Here is a 23,396-nt window from a genome sequence, read left to right as displayed (position 1 = left end):
AGAGAGATGCGATTCAACAAAGACAGTCTAAAGAAGAATTTATTATATGATTAATTTGACAAACAGCTGTTAAATAAGGAAATTAAACTTGAATACCAGCATTAGAGCAGGAGCATGAGGGCAAGTTTGTTACCGAAGTGTTTATTAGAATGTGGAACAGATTTTGTGAGTTGAACAGGGTTAGTCAGAGATTAACCATAAAGAAGAAAAATAGATGTATAATTTCCTAAAGCCGTTTTACGACAGATTGTACACGACATTACCCACTGTCAGCATCTTTGAAATGCCGTTTGTCGCACAAATCCCATAGATGCCGTCAATTCTAGTGAGATACAATCATCTTCCTTCACTCCCTCCCACCCCAAAAAAAGCACCATATAATCAGTTGTAAAAGTGTGTTTAGGGCTCTTTATGACCGTCCCCTCATGCTAAACATTACCTAAAATGTACAGTTAAAGTCTAAGTCAGGGGTCTAAAATAAGTCAAATAGTGTGTTATATTATGCAGCATGTTTTTGGCCAAAGAGGATAACATTTCACCATTTTTTTCTGTACAAACTAATGAATGAAAACTAAGGCCTACTGGGTGGATCACACCACATACAGCATTACTATAGAGAACCAGTTCTCTTGTGCATCATACAGAAGGGTCACTCTCAGAAACTCATCACAAAGCTACGGAAACTAGGGCGAAGAAAATGTTTATACAGGTATTCCAAAGAGCTCACACCATTCATGCTTTCATACCAACAGCTTCGTCCGACTTCTACCACCAATGCCTGAAGCGATAACAGCGTAATAAACAATCTGTCCTGAAGAACACCGTTGTAAATATTCTTGGGCATCCAACAAAGAAATGGAGAACTCGAAAAAGAAGCACTTACGGGTACTTGCGTTACTTTCACTGCGAAGCACAGAAGATGAAGTCATTTAAAGTTTGCGCACACCAGTCAAGAGTTTTAAGACATGCTAAAAGCTAAAAAACAGGAGAACCTTAAGAAGCTTTAAAGCAAATAGAAGGCTTCAAAAAAATTGACATGTTCACTTGCATCTCAAGGCAAAAAAAGCACAACTCGTGGTGTCAGAAATGCCCTCATACATTCACGTGAACACAACGTGCTGGGATTAAATCTGTACACTTGTGATTAGGAGTGGTTTGATCTGTACGGCGTTGGGATAAAACATGAGGTAGCTGATTCATTTGTACTTGTTTGACTGGACACACCCAAATCCTTTTAGCTCTGCATCTTCCATTTCAACAAAACAGGAGCACATTCAGGCTGTGGACAACTTTAACACAGCCACGCTCGTCGTTTCTCCTTTAAACTAAAGCTGTGCTATGCAGAAGGAGCCACCAAGAAGATTGTCATTCTCAGCTTGTAGGTTTCAGGAAATGCCAGATACCAGAGAAAGTGGAGGATTTCCAATCAAATGCTGATGATGTTGGGCTGAAAGCTAATTCGCATAAAGCAAACTTTGGGTATGGGGTGAACAAAAACTCTTATTTTAACACTTACACCTGCATAGTTTATTCTCTTCCCAAAGCATCTTCTCACAAAAGCTTCTGTTACATAATGAAGATGTTTTTTTAAACAAATGGGTTAAAATATAAACAATAAAAACAAATGTGCAATATTTTATTCTACAATTTATCCAGAGCTAAAAGCCACCGTTTTAACAACACAAAATATAAGTCAAGAAAAATAATCTTGGAAAAATAATAATAATATTAATGAGTCCCTGGATGGGGCTTCTGAAGCCATAACTGAAGGGTGGTTTTTAGATGACAGGTACCCCATGTGATATGTGGAAAATGCCAGCACACCCTCAAGCTACCTAAATGTGCTGAGTGGAGCCAGAAAGCACCAATGAACAATAGCCACCTAATAAAATAGACAGACAGGTTCATTGAAAATTCTGTTTTTAGAGGACTCATAAGGGGGGGGAGAAGGAGGGGGGGAACGGGGGGGGGGGGGGTAAAAAGCCATTTTCCTTCAAGCTCAGGCAGTGGAGTGACATGGAGTCAACAGAGAGCATGAAGTTAGTGCGAGAGTGAGGCTGGTGACTCCTGGCAGCCCTGTGACACACCACTAACTTGCACGTGAAAGTTCAAGCTGCGGTAATTTCCAAACCAAGTCCATTTTTTTTCCTAACATAACTTGTTGAATCATACATATTTATCATAGAACTTTCTAGGTTATATAAAAAGTTTTATTTAAATTTCACCTAAAGCAAACAACCAATGCAGATGTCATTTTTGAAGGTTGTTTAATTGTCTGTTATACCATGTGGCCAATCTGGGGTGGGCATACAGGTTTTCCTCTTCTTTCTCTTGAAAAGCGGATTTAACTCAGTGAGAAGACGATGGCCAGGAAAACTCCTATTTGCTGAAATCTGTGATGACAGCCTCCATGCGAAGGTGCAGACAGCAAACAGGTGAGTTTTTACATCCAGAACACAGTTCCTAAGCAGCCGGACGGCTCAGCTCAGCGGGGTCATTGCCAGCTTTAGGTGTCCATGCTCCATGTGGCCATCTGCCCCATCCCATCCCCAGTGCACTAAGTGCACACACTGGAGGTCAATCTTCCAGCAGATCTCTGTCCAGGTCCATGAATGGTTCATCGATGTAGCTCGCTATGGCACACAGAGAAGTCCTGTCTGAACCCAGCAGCACTGATACAGTCTCCTTCCAGTAGCTGAATGGGATACAGGAGCTCTGAAAAAGGGAAAACCAAGATGAATAAGAACAACAACAAAAAGTCTAAAAGTTTTCCCTAATTTTGTGTTTTGATAACTGAGATTCAAAGACCTTAATAAAATAGAAATAGAGGTAATCAATGATGCTGAGATCTGGTGACTAACACCACAAATCATAATTGGCATCGTTTAAACATGAAACCACTGAAAATGCAAAACACCCTACACAACACAGCAGAGCTTCAAAAATCTCCTTGTTGTAGGGTCAAACGTTTGGATCTGCACTGTTCTCCTGATGCAAGCATTAAATCATTTTGACCTTATGAAATTAGTTCTTTCATAATAAGCTCTTCCCCCCAAAAAACATCTCTCTACACCAAAGAATTACAAAAAGTGCATACATCTCTGTAATGAGGGCTTATGTGCTAATATCCTTTACTCTGTCACTACATGACCTGATCAAACTGTCCACCACTAATTAAATGTTTCCCCTTCCAAATTAAACCAATGGCAAAGCATCAAATGCCAACTAAAATCTCTGACCCCATTTATAGAAGTATTTCCCACAGGAAGCACTTCTTGTGTTAAGCAGTGTCTGTGTACGCTATACATTTATAGTGTTTAAATTTGAAGGGTACTGAAGACTACAGTAAGTTGGTATGTGTCAAAGTCATTAACCTGTGGCAGTGTAATTAGGTTGGACAGTGCAAATCTAATGGAAAATTGTAGCAGCCAAGTTGGAGACATCTGCCACTTGGTGGCAGCAGAGCAAGCAAAACAAACACATTGACGTCACCTTGTAAAACTGTTATGCTGACAAAGAGACACTAAGAAAAATCTTTACATGTTCTTTTATAAATGAAAGAAAATGGCTTCAGAAAACAGTAAGAAGTCTGGGTTTTACAGAATTCCTGTGATAGAACTTTTAGATTGTTTTACTTTGAGCTCAATGACTATTTTGCTATTTTGTAAAGTTATTTCCAAACATCTGTTAGTCACATTGTTGCTTGTGAAAGGGACCGAGCCCTCCATCTCCCTCCCATCACAGCAAAATCTGTTGCATCATCTTCAGCATTAAGTCCCACTAAAAAGTAAATGTTGCTCATAGAGTTGATAATTTCATAGGGCAGTCAAATATTTTAGATCTACTTACATAATCAATGTTTAAACAGCCATTCAGTTGTGAAAATTAAAGAAAAAAAAAAGCTTCTGAGACAACGCTACAGCAAAAGTAAACACTTTGGTTTTGGTATAACTTCAGTCCCAGCATGTGTATTTTTTTTCACATTAAATAATATGAAAATAATTTTATATTTGTTTACCTCCAATTAATTAATCACAGTTTGAGTGGAGAACACAAAGAGCGCATACATTTTCTTATTTTAGTCTAGTTTTATTTACCCCCGATGGAAAAACCTGGCTGTTAAGCTGTTAAATGCTCGACACCAAATTTATCTGTCTGCTGTTTGGTGATGGGCAGGTGGATTTAACAGTGATTCCTGACTGGTGGTGGCTGCTGCTGCAGATGATATGTGGCACTTAAACATTCAGCAGAAAGAAACTATTTTTTAGAAGGGCAGGTTTTTAGTTGTGGTGGTGTGGGGTGGGTATTTCAGTTCTTGTATGGAAAGTCCCTGACTTACAGAAGCTCTTCACAAAAATGAAAGACAATATCTAATCTGAAAGAACTTCTATGCACCTCTACAATTTACAAGTGCTGCAGCACAGCAATCAAAGTCTTGGTTTTATCACTGTGCTTGCAAACCTTTCTATTGTGGAATGTTTTGAATGTGTAACACAAATGCCACTTAATATAAGTGAAGAGATTGTTGCTTCCTGCCTGTGATGATGGACCTGGTTGAGTGTTTGTACGTTCAGCTACTCACATTCTCCAGACAAGTGCTGTCTTTGTCCTTATTGAGGTAGTGGCGCTGCCAGAATCGCAGTAGGTTGTGAAAGTTGTTAAGCAGGCAGCCCGGGTACTTCTCAGCATACTCCTTCTCACGAAGGGCGTTGAGGTAGAAGGGCAGTTTAGCCTTTCTTCTGGCCAACATCAAAATCACCAAACTGGTGTTTAAACAGCTGACATTCTCCTGTAGAGAAACAGACCTCAGTTATAATTTTTTAAAAAAAAGTTTACACTACAAACAAAATTATGTTAAATGCCAAATGTCTCTGAACTGACTTACAGTTTACTTTAAAACAGACTTTTTTTGCTAAATAATCACCATGATCTTCTATGAAAACATGTGGCAAGGTGTAAATGAACCCAGACCTGTGTGAGTGTCTGTACATTGATGATGTTGACCAGTCGGAAAAGGAACGACAGCCTGTTCTCAACTCTGGCCATGTACGATAGCAAGCAGCACTCAGAAAGTACCTCCACCACTGAGAAACAACAAAGAACACAAAACATGTGTGTAAAGTGGAGGGAAAAAAAAAACGTAATAAATCAAATAAATGTATCAATGTACTCTCACTTCTGGCGCACATTGTTTCATCAGCTATCAATTCCACTTCAAACTCTTTGCTTTCTTTTAGATTTTGTCAGCAATCATTTGACAACACATTAATTTTATGTATTCTTTAAGCACATTAAAGTCCCAAAGATCCAAACAAAACAAAAAGAAAAAATAAATAAAAGAAAATGCTCATAGTAAGTTCTTCCTTAAATATTCTATAAAATCCAGTTTACAACCATCAAATTTCCATTTACCTTTGACATCTTCAGTCTGGCTCTCAAAGCGGTCCAATGAAAGAACGATGCAGCGTACTAGCATGTTTGAATCCACGAGGGAGCTGTTGATCTGTGTTAAAAACATCTGAAACTAAAAAAAAAAATAAAAAAAAAAGATACCATTAGCGACAACGCAGTAAGATCTTTTTCAGCCAGTATATATATTCTTAATAAATACTAGGCTCTATCATCATACCTTTTCTGGAGTGTTGACATATTTGTTGAATCTCTTGAAAGCATCAATGTTGAACTTCATGAGCTCACCAAGCAGATCGAAGTAACTCTGAAGGACATCGCGAGATGTACAACCACTGTCTATGATGCAGAACAGGATGTGCTGTCGAGGAATGTAAATGGAAAGTTAACACCGATTCACTAAAGAAGAAGAAAGATCTGTGTACATGGGTGGTAACATTTATCTTACTTCTAGTAGGCCCCTCTTCAGAAGGAACATTTGGTCTGCATAGGATGTGGCACCTCTGAGGAAACTTTCCACTGCCCTTGCCTGCCAGAATCTATATATAAACACCCAAGAGAAACAATCAGCTAAAGCAAACTACACAGAGAAACCCTGAGCAGTCATTTAAACGGCACAATCTCTGATTCTCCAATATGTGTATGTCAGACTTTTAAAGAGATGGGTGACTATATAATCTGCATTATGTCCGTCTTTGGCCTACATGACACTTACCTGAAAGACGAGTCTGGAGGCTCCCTCTTCATGACAGTCAGGAGGCGTGTGAGGAGGCCCTTCTTCCCATCACACACGAGGCTTCTGTCTGTATTGACAAGAGCTTCCACCTCTGGGATATTAGCCTTCATGGAAATGGCACTCAGTTCATTCAACTCCTGGCTATTTAGAAGGAGGTACTTGTTCCTGAAAGATAGGGAACATATTGAAAAGGTAAATCAAAACCTTAAATGAAATATCAAATTAAAAGTTAAAAGTTAAAAAAAAAAAAAAAAAAAAAAAAAAAAACGCTGCTTACTCGTGATGATCACTGAAACTCTGAAGTAATCGCAAGAATTGGATTTTGAAGGATATCTCCTGTGTGACAGGAATAAAGAGTGTTCACCCTCCATATTTTAAAAAGTGATATGTAATTGTAATGATGAGTTTAGGACTACTGAATTGAAATTTCATACTGGACTACAGTCACAGTTCTCATTCTGGCCATGCACCACGTGATTCGAAACTGTATATTTCCTCCAGATGAGCTTGTCGAACAGGTTGTTGAGCCCTGGGATGAGACGAAACTCAGCCAGCATCTTGTGAACCTGAGAGGAGTTACGGGGGGGGGGGGAGGAGGAGGAGGAGGAGAGGGAGACGACAATTTAACTCTGTTCAGACAAGAAATTCAAGCTCAGCTCTAATGGTGGGGAAGAGTACCTGATTCCTTTGACGGCCCATCAGAAGAACACAGAGCACATACAGTACTTCTACTTTATACATAATCTCATGGACAATCTTCATGGACTGGGGCAGTCGATGTCTCAGAGGGCTGGTAGCCAGAGAACTCTCATCTGACGACTCTGTAGGTGAGGAAAGAAAAAAACAACAAAAAACAAAAAAAACATGTCCAAATGTATTATTAAAAGTTCACGGGAATGCAACCATGAGTTAGCAGTATCATAAATGCTTTTTTCCTCACCTGTACTGCTTTGCTCAGGTTCCTCAGTGGCCATCTGCATGAGAGCATCTAGTACCAGAGCATTATCCAGCCATGTGTACCAGTCCTCCAGCTCCTGCAGGAAGTTAGCACCTGTGGCTTCAGATACCTTTCTAGTGGCCAACTTACAAAGCCGCTCAATGAATCCTGGGATGCTCAGCAGGGTTACTGTTGGAAAACAATGCTTGTTAGTTCAGTTTAGTGACATTTCTTGTTACAAGTGTCAGAAACAGGGTAAACAAACGCAGTCAAATGCACTCTTGCTATTGTACAAAATACATTACACAGCCAATAAATCTTTGAACTCTGAAGACAACCTACCCTGGTTGACCTCTGCACGTGAAGGACTTGCATTGCGTTTTTGCTGTGCATTTTTGGCCAACAGGGTGTGCTTGTCATCATTTCCCACATCAGGTTCTGAGATTGTGACAGAAAGGATGCGACAGAAGTTGGCTAGCTGTTGCTGGTCGAAGCTTTGGACCAGACCCGACAGGTTAGGGATGCCCTCTAACTGGATCATCTCCTGAAAGGTGTGACCAGATGTAAAACATCAGATGTGAACAGAATGCAGACATTGCAACACTTTCAAAAGTAACTTTTGAGACAGACTAAATTTGATTTGACCCAGCAGATATATGTATAAATGCTACATGACAGTTTAAGTGTAAGACCTGAAAATATTTACTTCCTTTGTATTTACAAACTGACAAATGATCAGAATAATACATACAAGGCTAACTGTGACTTAGAAATTTTCATGGACCAAAGGTTTATCTGTCATAATTAGTAAAAAGATTAAGGAAATCTGCTAAGTGAAGTGAGAGAGATGTCTAAACCATCAGGAGCACACAGAATTGAATTAAATCAGTTGCATTTTATAATCTCCACAGTGCTCTGACAGATAGCTGGCTTAGTTATGGATAATTAAGTAACCGGAGTTTTTGCGAAAGTCCACCCTGTACTGGTCGCCAGTCTGTCGCATGGCTAACACATGATTATAATCCATTGCTTAAAATCCTTTTTAAATAGCTGAGTAACTATGCATAAAGTGAAGTCAAGAGATCCATAAATACATTTACCCCCTACTGTCACTTAATCCAAGTTGAACTCTGACCTTTTTTACTCCAAGAATATCTTCAATAAGAGTAGCAGTCTGCAGAAAGGTCTTCTTGTTTGTCATCAAGGTGAAGAGAAACAGAACAAAGTCATCCCTAGCAGCCAGACTCTTTGTGACGCCCTCCGTCTATGAATTTAAACAAGGAATTTTACAGTCATTAAATTATGCAAAAATGATTCTGCATCAAGGAAGGGAAAATATGATGTGTGTGGCATATTTTATATGAAAAATATGTAATATGGTACTTACACATATGCAACAGTTGTACAGAACACTAAGGCAGTCTTTGACCAGGTCATCATTCACTGTTGTAACAGAAGCACAAATATTAATCTGACTGTTTCAGGATTATAGGAAGAAAAACTAAGTAGAACTAAAATGCAGAAATGAGGACAGATGTTATGGCAGTCCTACTTACTTTTAGGTTTCTTCTTCTGCATAGTTAGTGTAGGTCTCATCAGGATTTCCACTAGAAGCTTTATGAACACAGACAAATGAGAAAACCATTTTATTTCTCCAGTATCTCAGGAGGAGTTGAGCTATACATGAGAGTTTATTCCTCAGAAATAACAGCTTCAGTCCAATAACACCACAAGAATGTAAGACTTACATCAACTCCACCAAAGAGGTCAAAAGTGTACGTGTTGGGGAAGGTGGATTCCTGAGCGGTCTTCCTGTCCTCTGTGACAAAGGACATGGCCTCCACAGACAGCTGGGATAATAATAACTGCCAAAAAGACAGTGGTCACATTACTACTTTTCCCCACCAGTTTTCAAAGTAAAACACTGAGCAAAAAAAACAAGCTAAAACCAGTCATTTCACAGAATCCATTTGATGGATTAGTGCTATGTGGATACCTTAAGAAAGGTGTGGGCATGGGAGAGGTCACTGTTGGGATGGCTGCTCTCATAGAGCTTCTGTAGCAGAGTAGGGATGCCATTCCACTTGGCACGTTTATCTCTCTCCTGAAGCAGACCTCCTGGGAGCTACAACACATAAAGAGGCAACATGAGTCCTTTTCAAACATGCACTGCAGTCCTGAACTAGATACTACTTAGATGAGCAAAATATGAGACTGCAAATGTCAGAATCAATCCAATTAGCACTAAACAGACTTTATCCCACCAGCTCCCTAGTTTCAAGTCTGTAATGTCTGATTAAGACAATCTGTGAATAGCACAGGTAATTGTTTTGAGAATTCACCACAAGTATATTCTCTGTCCTGCATATTCTGCTCAGAAACCACAATACTACATAGTACTTTCAGTAGTGTAAAATCAGTCTGACATTTACTGTCTGCTATGTGAGAAGGTCTTCTCATACTTTATTCTAACACCGTATGACGTTTGTATTAAATCAGCTATACCCAGTAAAAATATCCAATGTTCTTTTAAAACTTTAAATAAAATTACATCTTTAATAAACATAAAATCAGCGTGACATTGACTATAACACATACCCATAAAATATGAGTGTGTTGTCAGTCAAATAAATAATAAAATTCTCATTCCAATAGGTTTGCAACTTTCAAAGAAAGAAACATTTCATGAGTACAGCAAGGTAGTAAGCCTTCTTTTAAATGAAACTAAAAAAGCCACACCTTTGATCATACCGTAGACTATAAAAGCTAACATGCCCCAACAGAGTTTCTATTTAAACCTTATGAAATCTAAAGTCATAGAGACCTTCAGATCAGAGTCATTGCCTCCCTTGATCACAGGAAACCTATACTTATTGTGACATATAAACTTCCTGGAAGAAAAGAACATTTTGTACATCTACACAAAAAAATTATTGACCAAGTTAAATATATGTGAAAGAAAAAGTAAATATGCATGTTTTTTTAATGTTGTTACCAGAAAACGTCTCACTGAGAAAGAATGAAATAAAAAGTTGAGATAAAATAGCATATTTATGCATGACAAACTGACTTTATTACAATGTGTAATATCTTAAGTCTGTTTACTCTGGGCAGGTACTGGTTGTGAAAACAGAAAACAAGCCCAGTCTTCCTACTGTCACTTTCACATGAAATGATTTGACCAATTCTTAATATTGCCCATTTTTTTATATTAAAGATGATGAAATGAAAAAACTCAATCAGAGAGTAATCAATCAAGGCCTAAGAACCTTTCAGGCAAAATTTAATGGGTTCTTGTTTTGGCCATGCTCCACCATCTCCACCAACTTTGCTGAAATTGGGCAAAAAGCTGAAGAATGATCAAATAATTAGCTTCAATTCATGTCTCAGAGGCAGTTCACCCTAAAACACCAAGTGGACTGCTCTGACAACTGAAGGCTCAAACCACAGCACATGACATACCCTCCTTAAAATCTGTTCATGTGTCAGAAGAACTGGCAGGACTCTTGTGTTTTCCCAAATGACAGCAATTCATAACATTCCCTGGACGGCCTAAGAAAACTTGTTTAAAGTCGACGTGTTCAGGGTTATCGGGGGTGTTAACAGATAACACTGGAAATACCTTGCGTTATTAGAACATCTACTTAAGAACAAAGCTTCTTTGTAAACGTCATTACGCAGTACGTTAGCTGGAAATGTGACAGTCACGCCACTAACATATGCCTTGAAAACAAAAAAGGTGTTAATGGGTTTAATCAGCTTTGCAATTTGACGGCTTTATTTAGGATGAAACGGGCAATATCATAATAGATATGCATGAGTTGAACGCGTGGAAACACCCGGAGAGCTGCGACATTCGTATGCACGAAGATACGTGAAAATCTAAACAGTTGGCGTAAACTGTCGCTAGCATTAAATCAAAAACCAACCAACCCTTCACACTTAGAAATATCGTGTAAATGGCACAAAAATAAACCTGCGAACGTTAACATGCCTTAACAGCTGTTGTGGCGTACCCATTTATGGAAACGATAGTTATTGTGGTTAGTGTTGTTACGTAATCACCTGAGCTATTCTGCTGGCTTAGCTAGTTAGCTGTCGCTAGCTCCTTCGCTACCATTAGCAAATCTTACTGTCGTTTATACCAAGATTACAGTATTTAGAAAATAAAGTGAGGGGCGCTGTAGAAATATTTACATTATTATAGTCAACGGGCATAAGAACAGTCCGAAGACAACCGACTTTAAAATGTTTTATATCGTAAAAAACCTGGCCTCCAATGCTAAGCTAATGTAAAGCTAACAACAAAAGAGCCACTTCAACGGAGCTTTCCTCATACACTTGTAGCAGTGACAGCGTCATTTGGATTGTCAGCGAGCAAAAACATGTTTCCTGGCAATAGGTTGTATTATAGTTTAAAATTGCCTAAGAAAAAACACACCCCGTTATGTTTTAGCCTGTTAGTCAAGCCCGAGCTGACAGGAGCGACTACAGCTCCAGTTAGGTCTCTCGGACGTCTTCCTTTCAGGCTCGATTCCAAGCGCAAGTCCCTGGTCTCAGTCGATCAACTTTCGAGTGGTTTTACAGTCAAAACAAATGTCGTTTCTCCCACCTGTGTTCCTCGACTGAAGCCCTGACCGGTGATTTTAGTGGCCGTGAACTTCGTGATGATATTGCTACTGTAGTTTCTTCGTTTTCCTCTCGTACAAGGGGACTCGCACCCCAGAAGCGTCGCCATTATTTCTTCTTCCTGAACTGAACTGTTTGGGCAGGAAGTGAAAGGCTTTGATGAATTATTTGAGGTAATTAAGCGGCATCTGCTGGCAGAGAAGCAGACTCTACGAGCTTGTGCGTTTGGTAATTACGTTCTTATACATATATACCGTGATATATAAACAAATTTAAAAAATAATAATAATTTAAAAAAATTTCAGGCCTGCCATAATTATTTTGCGTTCTTATATTTTTTTATATATTGCACATAAGCGTAGGCGTTATGGGCGGCTGAATTCTACGGACACTTGAACTACTTGAACTTACGTTAATTAATCTTAAACGTACGTACATAAAAGATGAGTTGATGCAGTGCAAGCTCGGTACAATTATTCGTTTCACAGTAGTTTCGTGTTTTTGCGGCAATGGTAACCAGCACGACTAAAAAAAACACTCATCATTCATCAGTTTGTGCAGCTTATTTTCAAAACTCGAAAACTGCAAAACGAATGGAAATGTGTTGAGGATATTGTGTGCTGATAGCAAGTGTATCGTGAATTCAGTGATCCACTTCGGCACCCAGAGAAAGTGTTTCTCTTGCTTTGCCTCTGCAGTCTAACGCGGATGTCTTGCACTTTTAAAGCTGTGGCTACATGTCTCTATGAGTGTACTATACGTGTGTGGCTATGCATGTGTCAATGCAAGAGCATGTTTTTCCTTTTTTTTATGGAATAGCATAGCAAATGGACTTTAGCATGTTCCCCTCCAAGTTGTTTGGTTATTTCACAGAATCTGCACATGTGTTACATAAATTATATATTTTATTGGATTCCAATAACACAACCATGATAACAATCATATTCCAATAATATTAACACATAATATGACATTCAACCTGCAAGTACACATTAGTTTATAAATTAAAAGATACATTCAATGTTTCGGAACCAAATGAGAACACATTTCTCAAAGCTCCTCTGTACGCCTCTTTGGACACACATCCACAAAAGCAGTCCTCCAGCTCATATAGTTTGCAGTACTGCATATCTCCACAAAGCGTAGTGTCTCAGCCCTCTCGCTATTCCAGGGCAGTCTCTAAAGACTGCACTTGGGCGTGTAGACGGCCTCTTCCAGTGGGATCCCCAAGCCGCAGCCGATGAATTACAGAGTCTCACTTTGCAGTCTTTCCTCAAGTGTCCCAGCAGCTGTTTTCGCCGGCCTCAGTCATTTGGAGGTAGGAGTAAATAGCCTCCCTGAGCCCCTCGCTCACCAGAGAGTGGTCTGACACTGTCCTCTTCCTCTTTAAGATCACCGATCTGGAGGGGACAAAGAAGAATTTGAGACTTCAGTGAGGAAAGTGACGTGGTAACTGAATCCGTTGGAGACTGCCATTTCAACCTGCACATCCTGCTCTACATTTGCAGGTTCCACACACTCACAACTGGCACGTACCCACTGTAACCACAGGCCTATCTGTTGGCATGTCTGCCGGTGTTGTTTACACACTCTACACACCAGTTTATTCAGTACCGCAGTGCTGAATTATTATCTTTCTAAAAGACTGTCAACATAAACGGAAAAGGCAGATCTTGATGCTAATCTAGGAAAGACAGCGCTGAAAAATGAGTCACAGAGGGACATCTTATGGAAGACATCAGTACAAGTAAGTCTAGAGCGAGCCACACCTGCTGATTTCCTTCCATTTGATGGTGGGCCTCCTGGTCGTTATTGGAATAGGCCGGGCCTCTTCAGCATTGTCTAAACCCTGGATGAAGCAAGGCATTGCCAGCTGACAGCACAATCCATCTGCGGTCTCTGCAAAAGAAGGCAACATTTTAGCATCGATCTTTTCAAGGGCTTTAGTGTTAAAGCAAAATAGTCTCAACATTAATACAAACCTGAATAGTGTTCCACCATGCAATGCAGGGAGGAGAAAGTCAGGCTTGGCGATATGTAGACCCATCCATTCGGGAGGGTAGAAATGCGGTAGTGCTTCACACAGTCCTGGTGCGAAGAGCTGGTTCTCCTCAGGATAGATAGCGAGTAGGAATCTAAATAAAGAAATAACACGCAGATGCAGGAATTAATAAAATATGCCAGTCTTAGTTGTTAACCATAGTTCCAGTTGTTTCTAAAGCAAACTAAATAATTCTACTGAGCTTTACAGTGTAGTCTGTAAATAGCTGTGCCTTCAGTAGAAATAGAAATAGCAGTTTAAGGGCAATTTTGCTTAAGGAAAATATTATACTGGATTCAATGTCTGATGATGAATACTCCATAAATAAATAAATTCATATACATGAACAATAACAATCCTTTATACATACTTAATAAGTGTAACAAGCCATCACCACGTTTAGAAGTACAGAAGAAATGAAAATAACTGGGTAGGAAATACTCCTCCCCAGCAGAGCTAGGCTAAGGGGAAATGCAGCTTCAAATGAAGAAATTTCAGGGCTCCAAGCATGATGTTGGCCTCGGACTGAATGGAGATGATAAATCTAACAATTAACAAAGGGGGAATAAAAAACAAAAAACAATAAAAACCTCTAACCTCTGCTTGTCTCTGACTCTCGAATCAAGAAGGCTCCATTCTGGTTATTAGGAAGCATGAGCAGCTCCACTGCTTTGTACCTGCTGATGCCTTTGAACAGCCACCTGCATAATAATAATTTAAAAAAAATGCACATTCAGAACAGTAAGATGAGAAGACAATGTCATATTTTACTGCTAGGAAAAATCCAGTGGAACAACATCAGAGCACATTCACCACTGGAGGAGGACTGAAACTACAGGAGGGAGGAGCTGATCATGTCACCGAAAAAGAAACGCTCTGTTCCAAACATTTGTCTCCACTGAGGTAAAAGTTCACCTACACAGGGACCCCTCCCACCTCTCAGGGAACTCCCCGCCTCCCCTTTCATTTCAACTCCTCTGACTTTTGTCACGCACAGAAAAATGTGACAAATCTGCTAACGCGGTCCTTGTGTCTGTACCTGTCAGTAACTCTGGCCGTGTACTCGATAGGGACGTAGCTCTCCCGGCCTGTCGTTGTGGATCTCACCATTATGAAGTCCCCGTCGCTGTGAGTTAAAATAAAAACATGAATGAATAAATGACACTCATCACTAATTGTAGCTGAACTTTAAAAATGAAACATTAAGAGCTGTAATACATACTCTGATGTCATGGTCAGTCTTTCCCCAATGCACATGGTCAGTTGTGTTTCTCCAAATGATGGGTAATCAACAAGAGACACAATCACGGTTTCTGGGCTCTCTGCACAGATAGAAAGGAAGAGATATTTGATTTTAATCTTGTCTTTGGCTAATATATATATATATATATATATATATATATATATATATATATATATATATATACACACACACACACATATTTCTGTCCTGGGATTAAACCTACCCATTGACTCATCTGGGTTTTCAAAAACTGTCAGGTTGGATTGGCATCTGGTGAGGCAGGTCCCCATTGTCTGTGGTTTTCTTGCTAATTTGAAATGTCTACTGCTGCTAGGGTGGAAAAAAATATAGCGTTATTATGAAATCGCCTTTAGTAGCACAAATTCATAATTGAACTGCAAATGTAGTTCCTGCATTGGCATTGTGGTATCTGTAAAGCTACTTAGAGGTGCAGGATATTTTTTTAGGACACCTGAATCCGGGCAACAAAACCAGAATACAGGAAGGCGCCTAACCACAACAAGAGGTATGATATCCTGTGTTAAATTTCCAATGCAATACTTATGTGAGAACTATGGTCAGTTTCTCAAATGCAAAGTGAGATGAGATTTTACTTCTGCGGTAGCAGCAAGGCAGGAACATATCTCAAACTAAAACACTGTAACTAACTACTCCATTTCTTTGCAGTGCATGATCATCACTCAGTGACAGAAATTCAAAGGAAATTTAAGCATAATTTCCTCGTTGTGAAAGTGAAGTCCTGGAACAAAAGGGGGGAAATGGTAAGAAAGAAAAGCATATTCTCACCTTTTTCAATTCTTGGATGAAAAATGTCCCTCCAGAAAATATATTCCGCTCAAATAGTTAGACTCCTTTCACGATAACAAATAAAATCTAAGTCTTCCCAGTGAAAAATGCTCTTCTGCCTTCAGCACATCCAATGTTGCTTGGGTAACGTGTAGTACATGTATAAGCTCAAGTTCCTACTCAGGCACACTGCTCAATCAGTGTGTTCCTTGCTCTAATCAGTTACCACGAAGACTGCTGTGTTTGCGCAGCTGTTTATCGCGTGGGCTCACTGAAGAGAGGAAGCTTCCTGCCTGGCTTTTATACATGCGGCTTAGCTGCAACTTCCTGTGACGCTCAACAGTGACATAAACTACCTCAAGTTGATCTCTCTGATGCAGGCTGTTTTGAAGAGGCACCAATTGTGCGCTTGTTTATGGAATGAATGTGTACGTCAGTGAAATTTGTCATCCCCATGTACATGAACCCTGTGGCGCATTGTGGGTTGAAGAGGTGTCATCAGTTTACAGTGACAGTTAATGTAAAATAAGCTTATACTGGACAAACTATCTGAATTTCTGTATTTTGAAATGTGCGGAAAAGGGAAAACCGTGGAGATGTTTTCGCTCTTTACATTATTATCCATCATTTACCATTCCAGTTGTTGCCGTGAGATAAAAGACAAACATCTGCAGAATCAGGCGGTTCCACTGCCAACCTACGCGTGCCACGATTTCTCATCCATCCACCACAGTGACAATGCAGAAACAGCCCACCAGTGGGGTCCTGCTCTTTTATACATGTAAGTGTGAAAAGGTGAAAGGCAATCCAGATTTATTTTTTTTTTGAAATTGTCACGAATTCCGTAACTGTGCAGCTCTACTGCTTATGAAACCATGAGAGGGCAGGAAAGAAAAACATGTCTCTGTTGAAAAAACACAAACCAAACCAGTCGTTCTTGGAAATATTAATAAACCAAGATAAAACTGTCATATCTCCTTGTTCTGTGTCTTAATCAGATGTACTCTGAGCTGCTTCAGACGCAAATGAGCAAGTGTACCCTGCACGGAAACAATACAGCAAGAACAGATCAGATTGGTGCTGAATCACCAGAACAGCCTGTTAGCACAGATGGAAAGAACTTTGTGCTCTTTAAAAAAAAAAAAAAATCTGAGATTAACTCATTCCAAACCACGGATGTACATCTTTCTCAAATAGAAACTGAAAAAGGGTCACTAAATAGTGCATATTTCCTGTGTTTTAGTCAACTCGTGTAAAAAATTTATGCAATGATCAGCCCGACTCTGCTTCTCCGAGTACAACCTCAGTAAATGCACCACAGATGTCAACAAAAACAGGGCATTCGTCATAATGGGGTTTGTGCATGTCATCACATTATATTCTATGCAAAAATGGTCGGAAAGCTCCATCAAGGGAAATTAATAATTAGCAACAGAGCTCCCACAATCATTACAGTAAGCAGGTCCTCAGTGGGTGTTATGATTAGCATATTAACACTATTTTCCCATTCTGCTTTGTTTTCAGAAATCATCATCTTATTTACAGAGCAGCTGATCATTGTTTTTGTAACATGTGCTAAATATAGACCACCTCATCTGTGACAGCAGAAGTTATCTCTCAGAAACAAAATAAGAAACAAGAGCGGTTGGAAACTCACTCACCACAGTCACCGCACTTTTCCACTAACGGGAGAGCCGATGAGAACGCTCTGCTCGCAGACGCGCTCTTTCTCTCATTCATTCGATTAGGTTGCACGCTTGTTCACAAGCTGTTGGTTTAGCAGAATTATTGGTAAAAGCACTGACAAATAAAAACAAGACATGTTCTCGTCTCATATCTTTATTCAGTAGTAATATAAATGAGCTAATCAGCAGACAGTGAGAAGCACCACATGGCCCCTGATGGAAGGGACTCATACTTTTCACATCAGATCCCACTTGTTGAAGGTTGTTAAAACAACAATGAATATACTAGTCAACTGAACAACATCAAAAAAAGGGGGGAAAAAGCAAATTAAAAAAACAGCAACACAAAGCAGAAGGGAAAATGAAATGCTGGGTTGAGTTAAAAAAACCAAACAAAGTCAAATTACTTGAAGTGAAACACAACTGAAAGTTCAAGAGCAGCTCTACATTTAACTTAGCTGGACTTACAGTGTGCTACAGTATGCAATGCTACTTGCACGCATCATCCACATCACTTTATATGCAGCTTTATTTCTGCAAATAGTAAGTGATCTCCTGCCGTGCGTTGTATCTAATTTGCATTGCAGCTAGTTTGACAATAAAGACACACAATCATGATTTACAATCGATGTTAGGAGTTAAAAAAAAACAGTTACTTTGATTTCTACACTGTGTGAAGACATTTGAAACAACGACAATGTGAAAAAAAATAAATACAGGACTGGACAGCTGAGTCATATGGTCAATCATATGGTTTTTGAATATACAACACATCTGAATGGAGTTATGGTTTCTGATAGGAATGTGAGTTTGACAGTGTATTTAATACAATATTTTATAATATGGATCTGTTAATATATTTATTACATCCTCCTTTCTAATCACATAGATCATTATAGATCTTCCTAGCATTGAGCTGCTTAGGATAAGAGAGAGAGAAAGTTAGAGAGACGTGGAGAAGGGACATAAGTTACTATGGGAGAGTGCGAGGTGGGGGCGGATTGGGGGCTTAGCAGGAGACCTCCATGGTCTGGGGCCCGGCCTTGCTGTCCAGGCTCCCGGTGGTGCCGCCCTCCAGCAGGCTGTTGACGTTGCTGCGGCTGCGACTGTTGTCCATGGAAGTGATGCTGGAAGAGGAGGTGGTGCGTGAGCGAGCCAAGCGAGTCATTCCCGCTGAAGGTACTGAAAGACAAAAGCACGTTAATATTCCACTCACGTGGCCCACAGACTCGGTGCAGCGTGGGAATGCAGATACCGTGACACATCAGCAACAACAACAACAACAGGAAACAAGTGCTTAGCATGCAAACTGCTCTCATAAATGGAGACTAATCAAATCAAATAATCCACAAATGTGCTAACAGTAAGTACAGCAGCAGCACACCGTATTTGCAATCCAACGGAACTGACAGGAAGCAACAGCGGCAGCTCATGCAGTAAACTAGGACACTCAGGGCATGCTGAGAGGGAGTGAGGTGAATGTCATCAGAGTATGCAAAGGGTGCAGTATGCTGACTGTATCCACAACCCAGAGCTGCTGTTCCAAATATTAAACAGTGCTCTCTCGAGACCTTCGTGCATACATTGACATTCATCCACTGTACTGTTATGTGGCCACTGAGTTCAAAGCCTCCTCATCTGGCAGCTACTTAAAAACCTGGTACCTGATTCGTTGCTCAGGTGACTGAGAAGAACGTAGGGAACTTCAGGCAATGATTAAAGAGGGAAAGAAAGGAGAAAGGGAGACATGTTGAAAAGCGAGCTCTTCGTGGTGCTTTGCCACACCTCAGTGTATTTCGCAGCAATTTTTGTAGACAAATAGCTGTCATTTGTTTGCTAGCAACAGCAGGTAAGAAATGAAGACATGCATGCAAGTTATACCGTACACTTGAGTTCCTGAGCTTTCTGGCCGTTTCCCTTTGCATTTCACACTGTGGCAATGTGTTAATGAGGGAAAACCAGCTTTCAGAAACATGCTGAGGTGTTAAGATTTTTTTCCACACTTTCACTGCATGAAAACACTCTTTTTAATCTGCTCTAATCCTGCAGTGGCATTTACTCAACAGGAGCACTTGGTGGCCTTTAAGATAAAACCCAGGCTCTGGCATACTAGCTACACATGGCTGCCCTCCTACAGTGAATGGCCCGGGAAAGAGAGAATGCAAAATAGAGTTGGTGTTACAGAAAGACACACATAGGCAGCGATCATCTGTGCAGCTGGTAAAAGCAAAACTACATTCATCTGTCCATCGATCGGAGTCTTGGTTGGTGCATAGCAAGCCTGTAGGGTCTTCTAGAGATGTGTTTGTGGCTTCTCTGCTTTTTATGTTTTTATTTTGTTATTTTTTAACAAATGAATGACTGTAAAGCCTGAAGGCCTGTTTAACCATGCACATTGAGTCTCTTTTGACAAATACTGCATCATTAAACAGTTCAGATAGAAAAGAAAACACACCAGGCAAAAAAAAAAAAAGGGTAATTTTTAACGCCCACTCTGAACTGAACAGGAAGCAAATTGCTGTTCAGCTCATAGAATGTGATCGTCATTTCTAGAAGCACTAACACCTCACCTACTGAGGCTGGTGGGAGCCACAGACTGCAAAAAGCAGAGAGGAAATGGTGTTAGCATCCATCGAGCCACGTGGGCTGCCTCTCCGTGAGCAGGGTGACAAAAAAAAAAAAGCAAAAACAGCTTTCTTTTCACGCTCTGCAGGCCAATGTCCGAGGGGGGGGGGGGGGGGGGGGGGTTTAGCAACAGCTCGCAGACTGCATTGAAAACAAGTCTCAATTAAGTAACTTTTGTCATTGCACTCACGTCAACAGGAAATTCAGCCGAGCGCCTGGGCCACAAACACGTCAGTTCAAACAGGTATTAGTCTGTAAACAATTCTTGGACACTGACTACTAGCAAACCAGTTTAAACCAGTTTAGAGTTAGATCTGTTTACCCTTCAGTCACATACAAAAACCCCCAAAACAAAACAAAAACACAAGAGCATCTTCACTTACTGTAGCCCATGCCCTGGATAAAGTACTTGAATGCCTCAGCAAGTTTTCCTGGCTGCAAGAAAAAAAAAAGTTAGAAGATCGTGTTGCTCCAAGAAAAGAGCAAGATGAAGTTCACGTCTCTCGATAATTTAACAAAAACAAACAAACAAACAAAAAAACCCACCTGCACAACCTGGGGCAAGCCTCCACAATCAGCCATCTGAGAGGACATTATCAGTCTCATCAATAAATCACATTTATAAATATGAATATCATACATCTCATATGTCAGAAAGTGCAGTGCAGAAGCATCACCTTTAGCAATGTAGTCTTGGTGGGATTTAACCTGGAATTGCACTCCACCTGTAACATCAAAGACAGGCACACAATGAGTGATGAAGAACTGCTGCTTGTTGGCATAACAAATCCTTCCCCGAGCTTCTTAGCGCACTGAGATGATGGATTTTAATCACCACCGGCACCACTCACCACGGCCTCCACAGCAGGTGACGTGTCACCGACCACCAGCAAAGCAGGGCAACTGGAATAAATGAGGAGTGGATATTCTCAAATCACGCCATGCAGTCACAGCCCAATGTGTATATTTGTGTCATCTTGATCTCATAGACTTACGTTAGTGTGTTGACCGTGTCCTCATTCAGACCTACTATGGGCCTCTCGATCTCAAGGTCTCGACGGCTGGTGCAAGGGGAAAAAATGAGAACGTGTTAGAGAAGCTGAAAATGACGTTATCTCGTTAGACCTCTGTGCTTTGCATTTTTTGTGCTTGTATATTTAGGCTTTACTCCACAGCAATTAACTGTCTTTGTTAATAAAAGTTCTCATAAATGTAATGAATAAGCAAAAATACAGGCAACTGCAAAACCTAATATTAAATGTGTCCTGGTATGTTCATTACCAACTCTGTATTTTTATTCTTAGACACGGCTGAAGCAGCTGCGAATGACTCATAATTCAAAATAATCCTTATTTATCTTATAGTGGGCCTTTTTCCTTCCCTCCCAGCCAGAGCTGCGTGCCTGAGATGTCTTTCTAAGCTATGAAAACGCAACTGTAACAATATATAGCAGAAAACTGAAAATACAAGTTAATATATAGTGTATAATAACCATGAACTGTTTCATACTATTGGTAGGAGCCACAGAAGAGGGCCAGGTTGTCCTGGTTGATGTCTTGGGCGATGTGGAGGCGGTAGGTCTGGATCAGCTCCTGGTTGTCTGTGAGCTCATCCTGAGAACGGATTAATAAACCGAGAGCGTGATCGACATGGCACAATCTACTAGTTTCTATAACTGAGAGGACACAGATAAAATAATTAGCAAATGTCTGAGAAACAAGTGTCGAGGGAAATTTGAAAAGAAAGCCTCCAGAGGTTCAGCTGCTGTTTCACAGCTTCAATGAGAAAAGGTCAGGAGAACTACATAGCAATAAGTGAGACTCACAGTGCTGAAGTGGTGAGCCATGACGATATCCACCAAGTTACTGGTCCATCCAGAAAGCTGCACACAAGAGAAAGACAAGCCACGGTAAGATACTAACAAGATCTGATTTATTTCTGGAGAGTGGACTAATTAAAAGTAAATAAACTGACATAGACATCTTCCAGTTTTATGATTGTGAAGTGATCTACTGCTACTATAAATGCACAGTCCCTAGATTCACTGGTATATCTATGTCAGCTGGTATACCTGCATTTTATAACTCTTGAGTGCTATAAACTTCGTAAATGGAAGAAATTGCTCAGGACTTTTCCTCTTTGCCATGTTTCAGACATTAATAACATCTCATAAAAGTGTGATGTTTTAAATGTATATGGCAGAAACGGCACATCATATTATTATCACAGTAAAGAATGTTTTCCTCATACAACCTTGTTGAATATACACAGCAAGAGTACCATAGTAAACACAGTGTTTGTTCTTTAAGCCAATTATTCAAGATGAACATAAAAACTCACAGAAAGGTTTTGTTTAATTAGATAGATCTGATTGTGGTCAACACAGAAACAGAAAGTATTACCAAACGAATCCAAAAGGGTTATATATATTTATTTCTCTCTCTCATCAGATTTAATATTTACGCTGAATAAACGTAATTTTACTGTTTCTCTTTTTTAACTAAATAAGAAACCAAAGCACGAACACCAGTTTATAACAGTAATAATAACATGGTCATGATACACAAGGAGGCAAATCAACACCAGAATTAATTAACATCAACATGATATAAGGCTGGAAACTGAAATGAAATGGCGTGTACATTATTTAAGCCCCTCTCCCATAAGAAATGCATGTTTATCATTGCCGCTCCAACAAGCAAAATGATGCTTCCAGACTATGACAGTAAAACACAGTTTCACAACATGTCTGAAGTCATCTAAAATCTAAAGTACCTTGACATCAATTTATGGAGCACAGACTAGTTTTGCAGGGAGTCCTGGATAGATAGCGGACTTACTAAACACTAACAAGAGATTATAAATAACGCAGTGGACATTTTATATCTAGTAGATAAATAAACAGATTTTTTAAAAGAGGGGTGAGCTTTTATAGAATTTTTAACTAGGTAGTTGATTAGTATTGACTAGTACTGTCTTCAGAAGGCAGAATTTTCTCTTTTCATATATGATGAAAATCCTGGTCATCGATGAAGCGGAAATACTGACCTTTGAAGCAGCCCAGTCAATCCAGCCTTCAGCACACGGGTCGACATTAATGAGTACCAGCCCCTCCACGAGGGACGGGTTGTTCAGCTGTGAAAGTAAAGATGCACGAGGATGAGAGCTTTTTAACAAAAATGTCTCCCTGTGATTTGTTTTGTTTATTCATTTCTTTCTCTTTATCATTTTTAAATCATATTGTAGTTTAATCTGAGCATCTGAACAAGGGAATGTTCTCCCAG

The 23,396-nt window shown here is 39.9% G+C and overlaps 3 protein-coding genes across 7 annotated transcripts in view; all 3 read right to left on the bottom strand.

The window, feature by feature from the left end:
* Window positions 1–21: 21 nt before the first annotated feature.
* On the bottom strand, window positions 22–11,932 carry trpc4apa (transient receptor potential cation channel, subfamily C, member 4 associated protein a). The gene is made up of 18 exons (XM_085161300.1): window positions 11,695–11,932; window positions 9,079–9,207; window positions 8,831–8,947; window positions 8,639–8,696; window positions 8,470–8,525; window positions 8,218–8,346; window positions 7,425–7,626; window positions 7,086–7,271; window positions 6,824–6,966; window positions 6,580–6,711; window positions 6,423–6,481; window positions 6,125–6,310; window positions 5,858–5,948; window positions 5,630–5,770; window positions 5,413–5,524; window positions 4,972–5,084; window positions 4,583–4,789; window positions 22–2,715 (listed from the first exon to the last, which is right to left on the bottom strand). The coding sequence occupies exons 1-18, from the start codon at window positions 11,818–11,820 to the stop codon at window positions 2,578–2,580; spliced, it is 2,325 nt and encodes a 774-aa protein (XP_085017426.1). The 5' UTR covers window positions 11,821–11,932; the 3' UTR covers window positions 22–2,577.
* A 668-nt stretch (window positions 11,933–12,600) lies between these two features.
* sla2a (Src like adaptor 2a) lies at window positions 12,601–17,506 on the bottom strand. Of its 2 annotated transcripts, none has more exons than XM_085161305.1 (8): window positions 15,803–17,506; window positions 15,219–15,325; window positions 14,975–15,074; window positions 14,792–14,878; window positions 14,350–14,453; window positions 13,694–13,846; window positions 13,481–13,610; window positions 12,601–13,111 (listed from the first exon to the last, which is right to left on the bottom strand). In XM_085161305.1, exons 2-8 carry the CDS (start codon window positions 15,283–15,285, stop codon window positions 12,985–12,987), a joined length of 768 nt encoding a protein of 255 aa, XP_085017431.1. In that variant the 5' UTR covers window positions 15,286–15,325; window positions 15,803–17,506; the 3' UTR covers window positions 12,601–12,984. The 2 variants fall into 2 exon arrangements, with proteins under 2 accessions (XP_085017431.1, XP_085017432.1); XM_085161306.1 differs by having other exon boundaries at window positions 15,219–15,322.
* Window positions 17,507–17,625: 119 nt separating this feature from the next.
* ndrg3a (ndrg family member 3a) overlaps window positions 17,626–23,396 on the bottom strand; it is a 33,844-nt gene continuing 28,073 nt past the window's right edge. For 3 of the 4 annotated variants that reach the window (XM_085161301.1, XM_085161303.1, XM_085161304.1), the window contains 10 exons: window positions 23,161–23,247; window positions 21,938–21,994; window positions 21,622–21,725; window positions 21,108–21,173; window positions 20,964–21,015; window positions 20,790–20,837; window positions 20,659–20,694; window positions 20,496–20,547; window positions 19,152–19,190; window positions 17,626–18,669 (listed from right to left, as the gene is read on the bottom strand). In XM_085161301.1, coding sequence (XP_085017427.1) covers window positions 18,497–18,669; window positions 19,152–19,190; window positions 20,496–20,547; window positions 20,659–20,694; window positions 20,790–20,837; window positions 20,964–21,015; window positions 21,108–21,173; window positions 21,622–21,725; window positions 21,938–21,994; window positions 23,161–23,247 — 714 coding nt within the window. In that variant the 3' untranslated portion in view covers window positions 17,626–18,496. The remainder of the gene's footprint in view (window positions 18,670–19,151; window positions 19,191–20,495; window positions 20,548–20,658; window positions 20,695–20,789; window positions 20,838–20,963; window positions 21,016–21,107; window positions 21,174–21,621; window positions 21,726–21,937; window positions 21,995–23,160; window positions 23,248–23,396) is intronic. The other variant, XM_085161302.1, reaches the window with a different exon arrangement.

This window comes from Neolamprologus multifasciatus, chromosome 5, assembly GCF_963576455.1.
Source record: "Neolamprologus multifasciatus chromosome 5, fNeoMul1.2, whole genome shotgun sequence".
NCBI classification, from domain to species: Eukaryota; Metazoa; Chordata; class Actinopteri; order Cichliformes; family Cichlidae; genus Neolamprologus; species Neolamprologus multifasciatus.
The sequence above is the reverse complement of the archived record's forward strand: the minus strand, read 5'-3'. Positions and strand labels throughout refer to the sequence as shown.

Bases quoted from the DNA above. Each gene is read 5' to 3' on its own strand.
- trpc4apa (XM_085161300.1), bottom strand. From the start codon at position 11,820: ATGGCGACGCTTCTGGGGTGCGAGTCCCCTTGTACGAGAGGAAAACGA. The intron at 8,526-8,638 runs GTAAGTAGGACT...CTGTTACAACAG, and splicing joins GCAGAAGAAGAAACCTAAAA to TGAATGATGACCTGGTCAAA. The intron at 5,771-5,857 runs GTAAGATAAATG...ATTCCTCGACAG, and splicing joins TGAAGAGGGGCCTACTAGAA to CACATCCTGTTCTGCATCAT.
- sla2a (XM_085161305.1), bottom strand. From the start codon at position 15,285: ATGGGGACCTGCCTCACCAGATGCCAATCCAACCTGACAGTTTTTGAA. The intron at 14,879-14,974 runs GTATGTATTACA...TTTAACTCACAG, and splicing joins AGACTGACCATGACATCAGA to CGACGGGGACTTCATAATGG. The intron at 13,112-13,480 runs GTGTGGCTCGCT...TGTCCCCTCCAG, and splicing joins AAATGGAAGGAAATCAGCAG to ATCGGTGATCTTAAAGAGGA.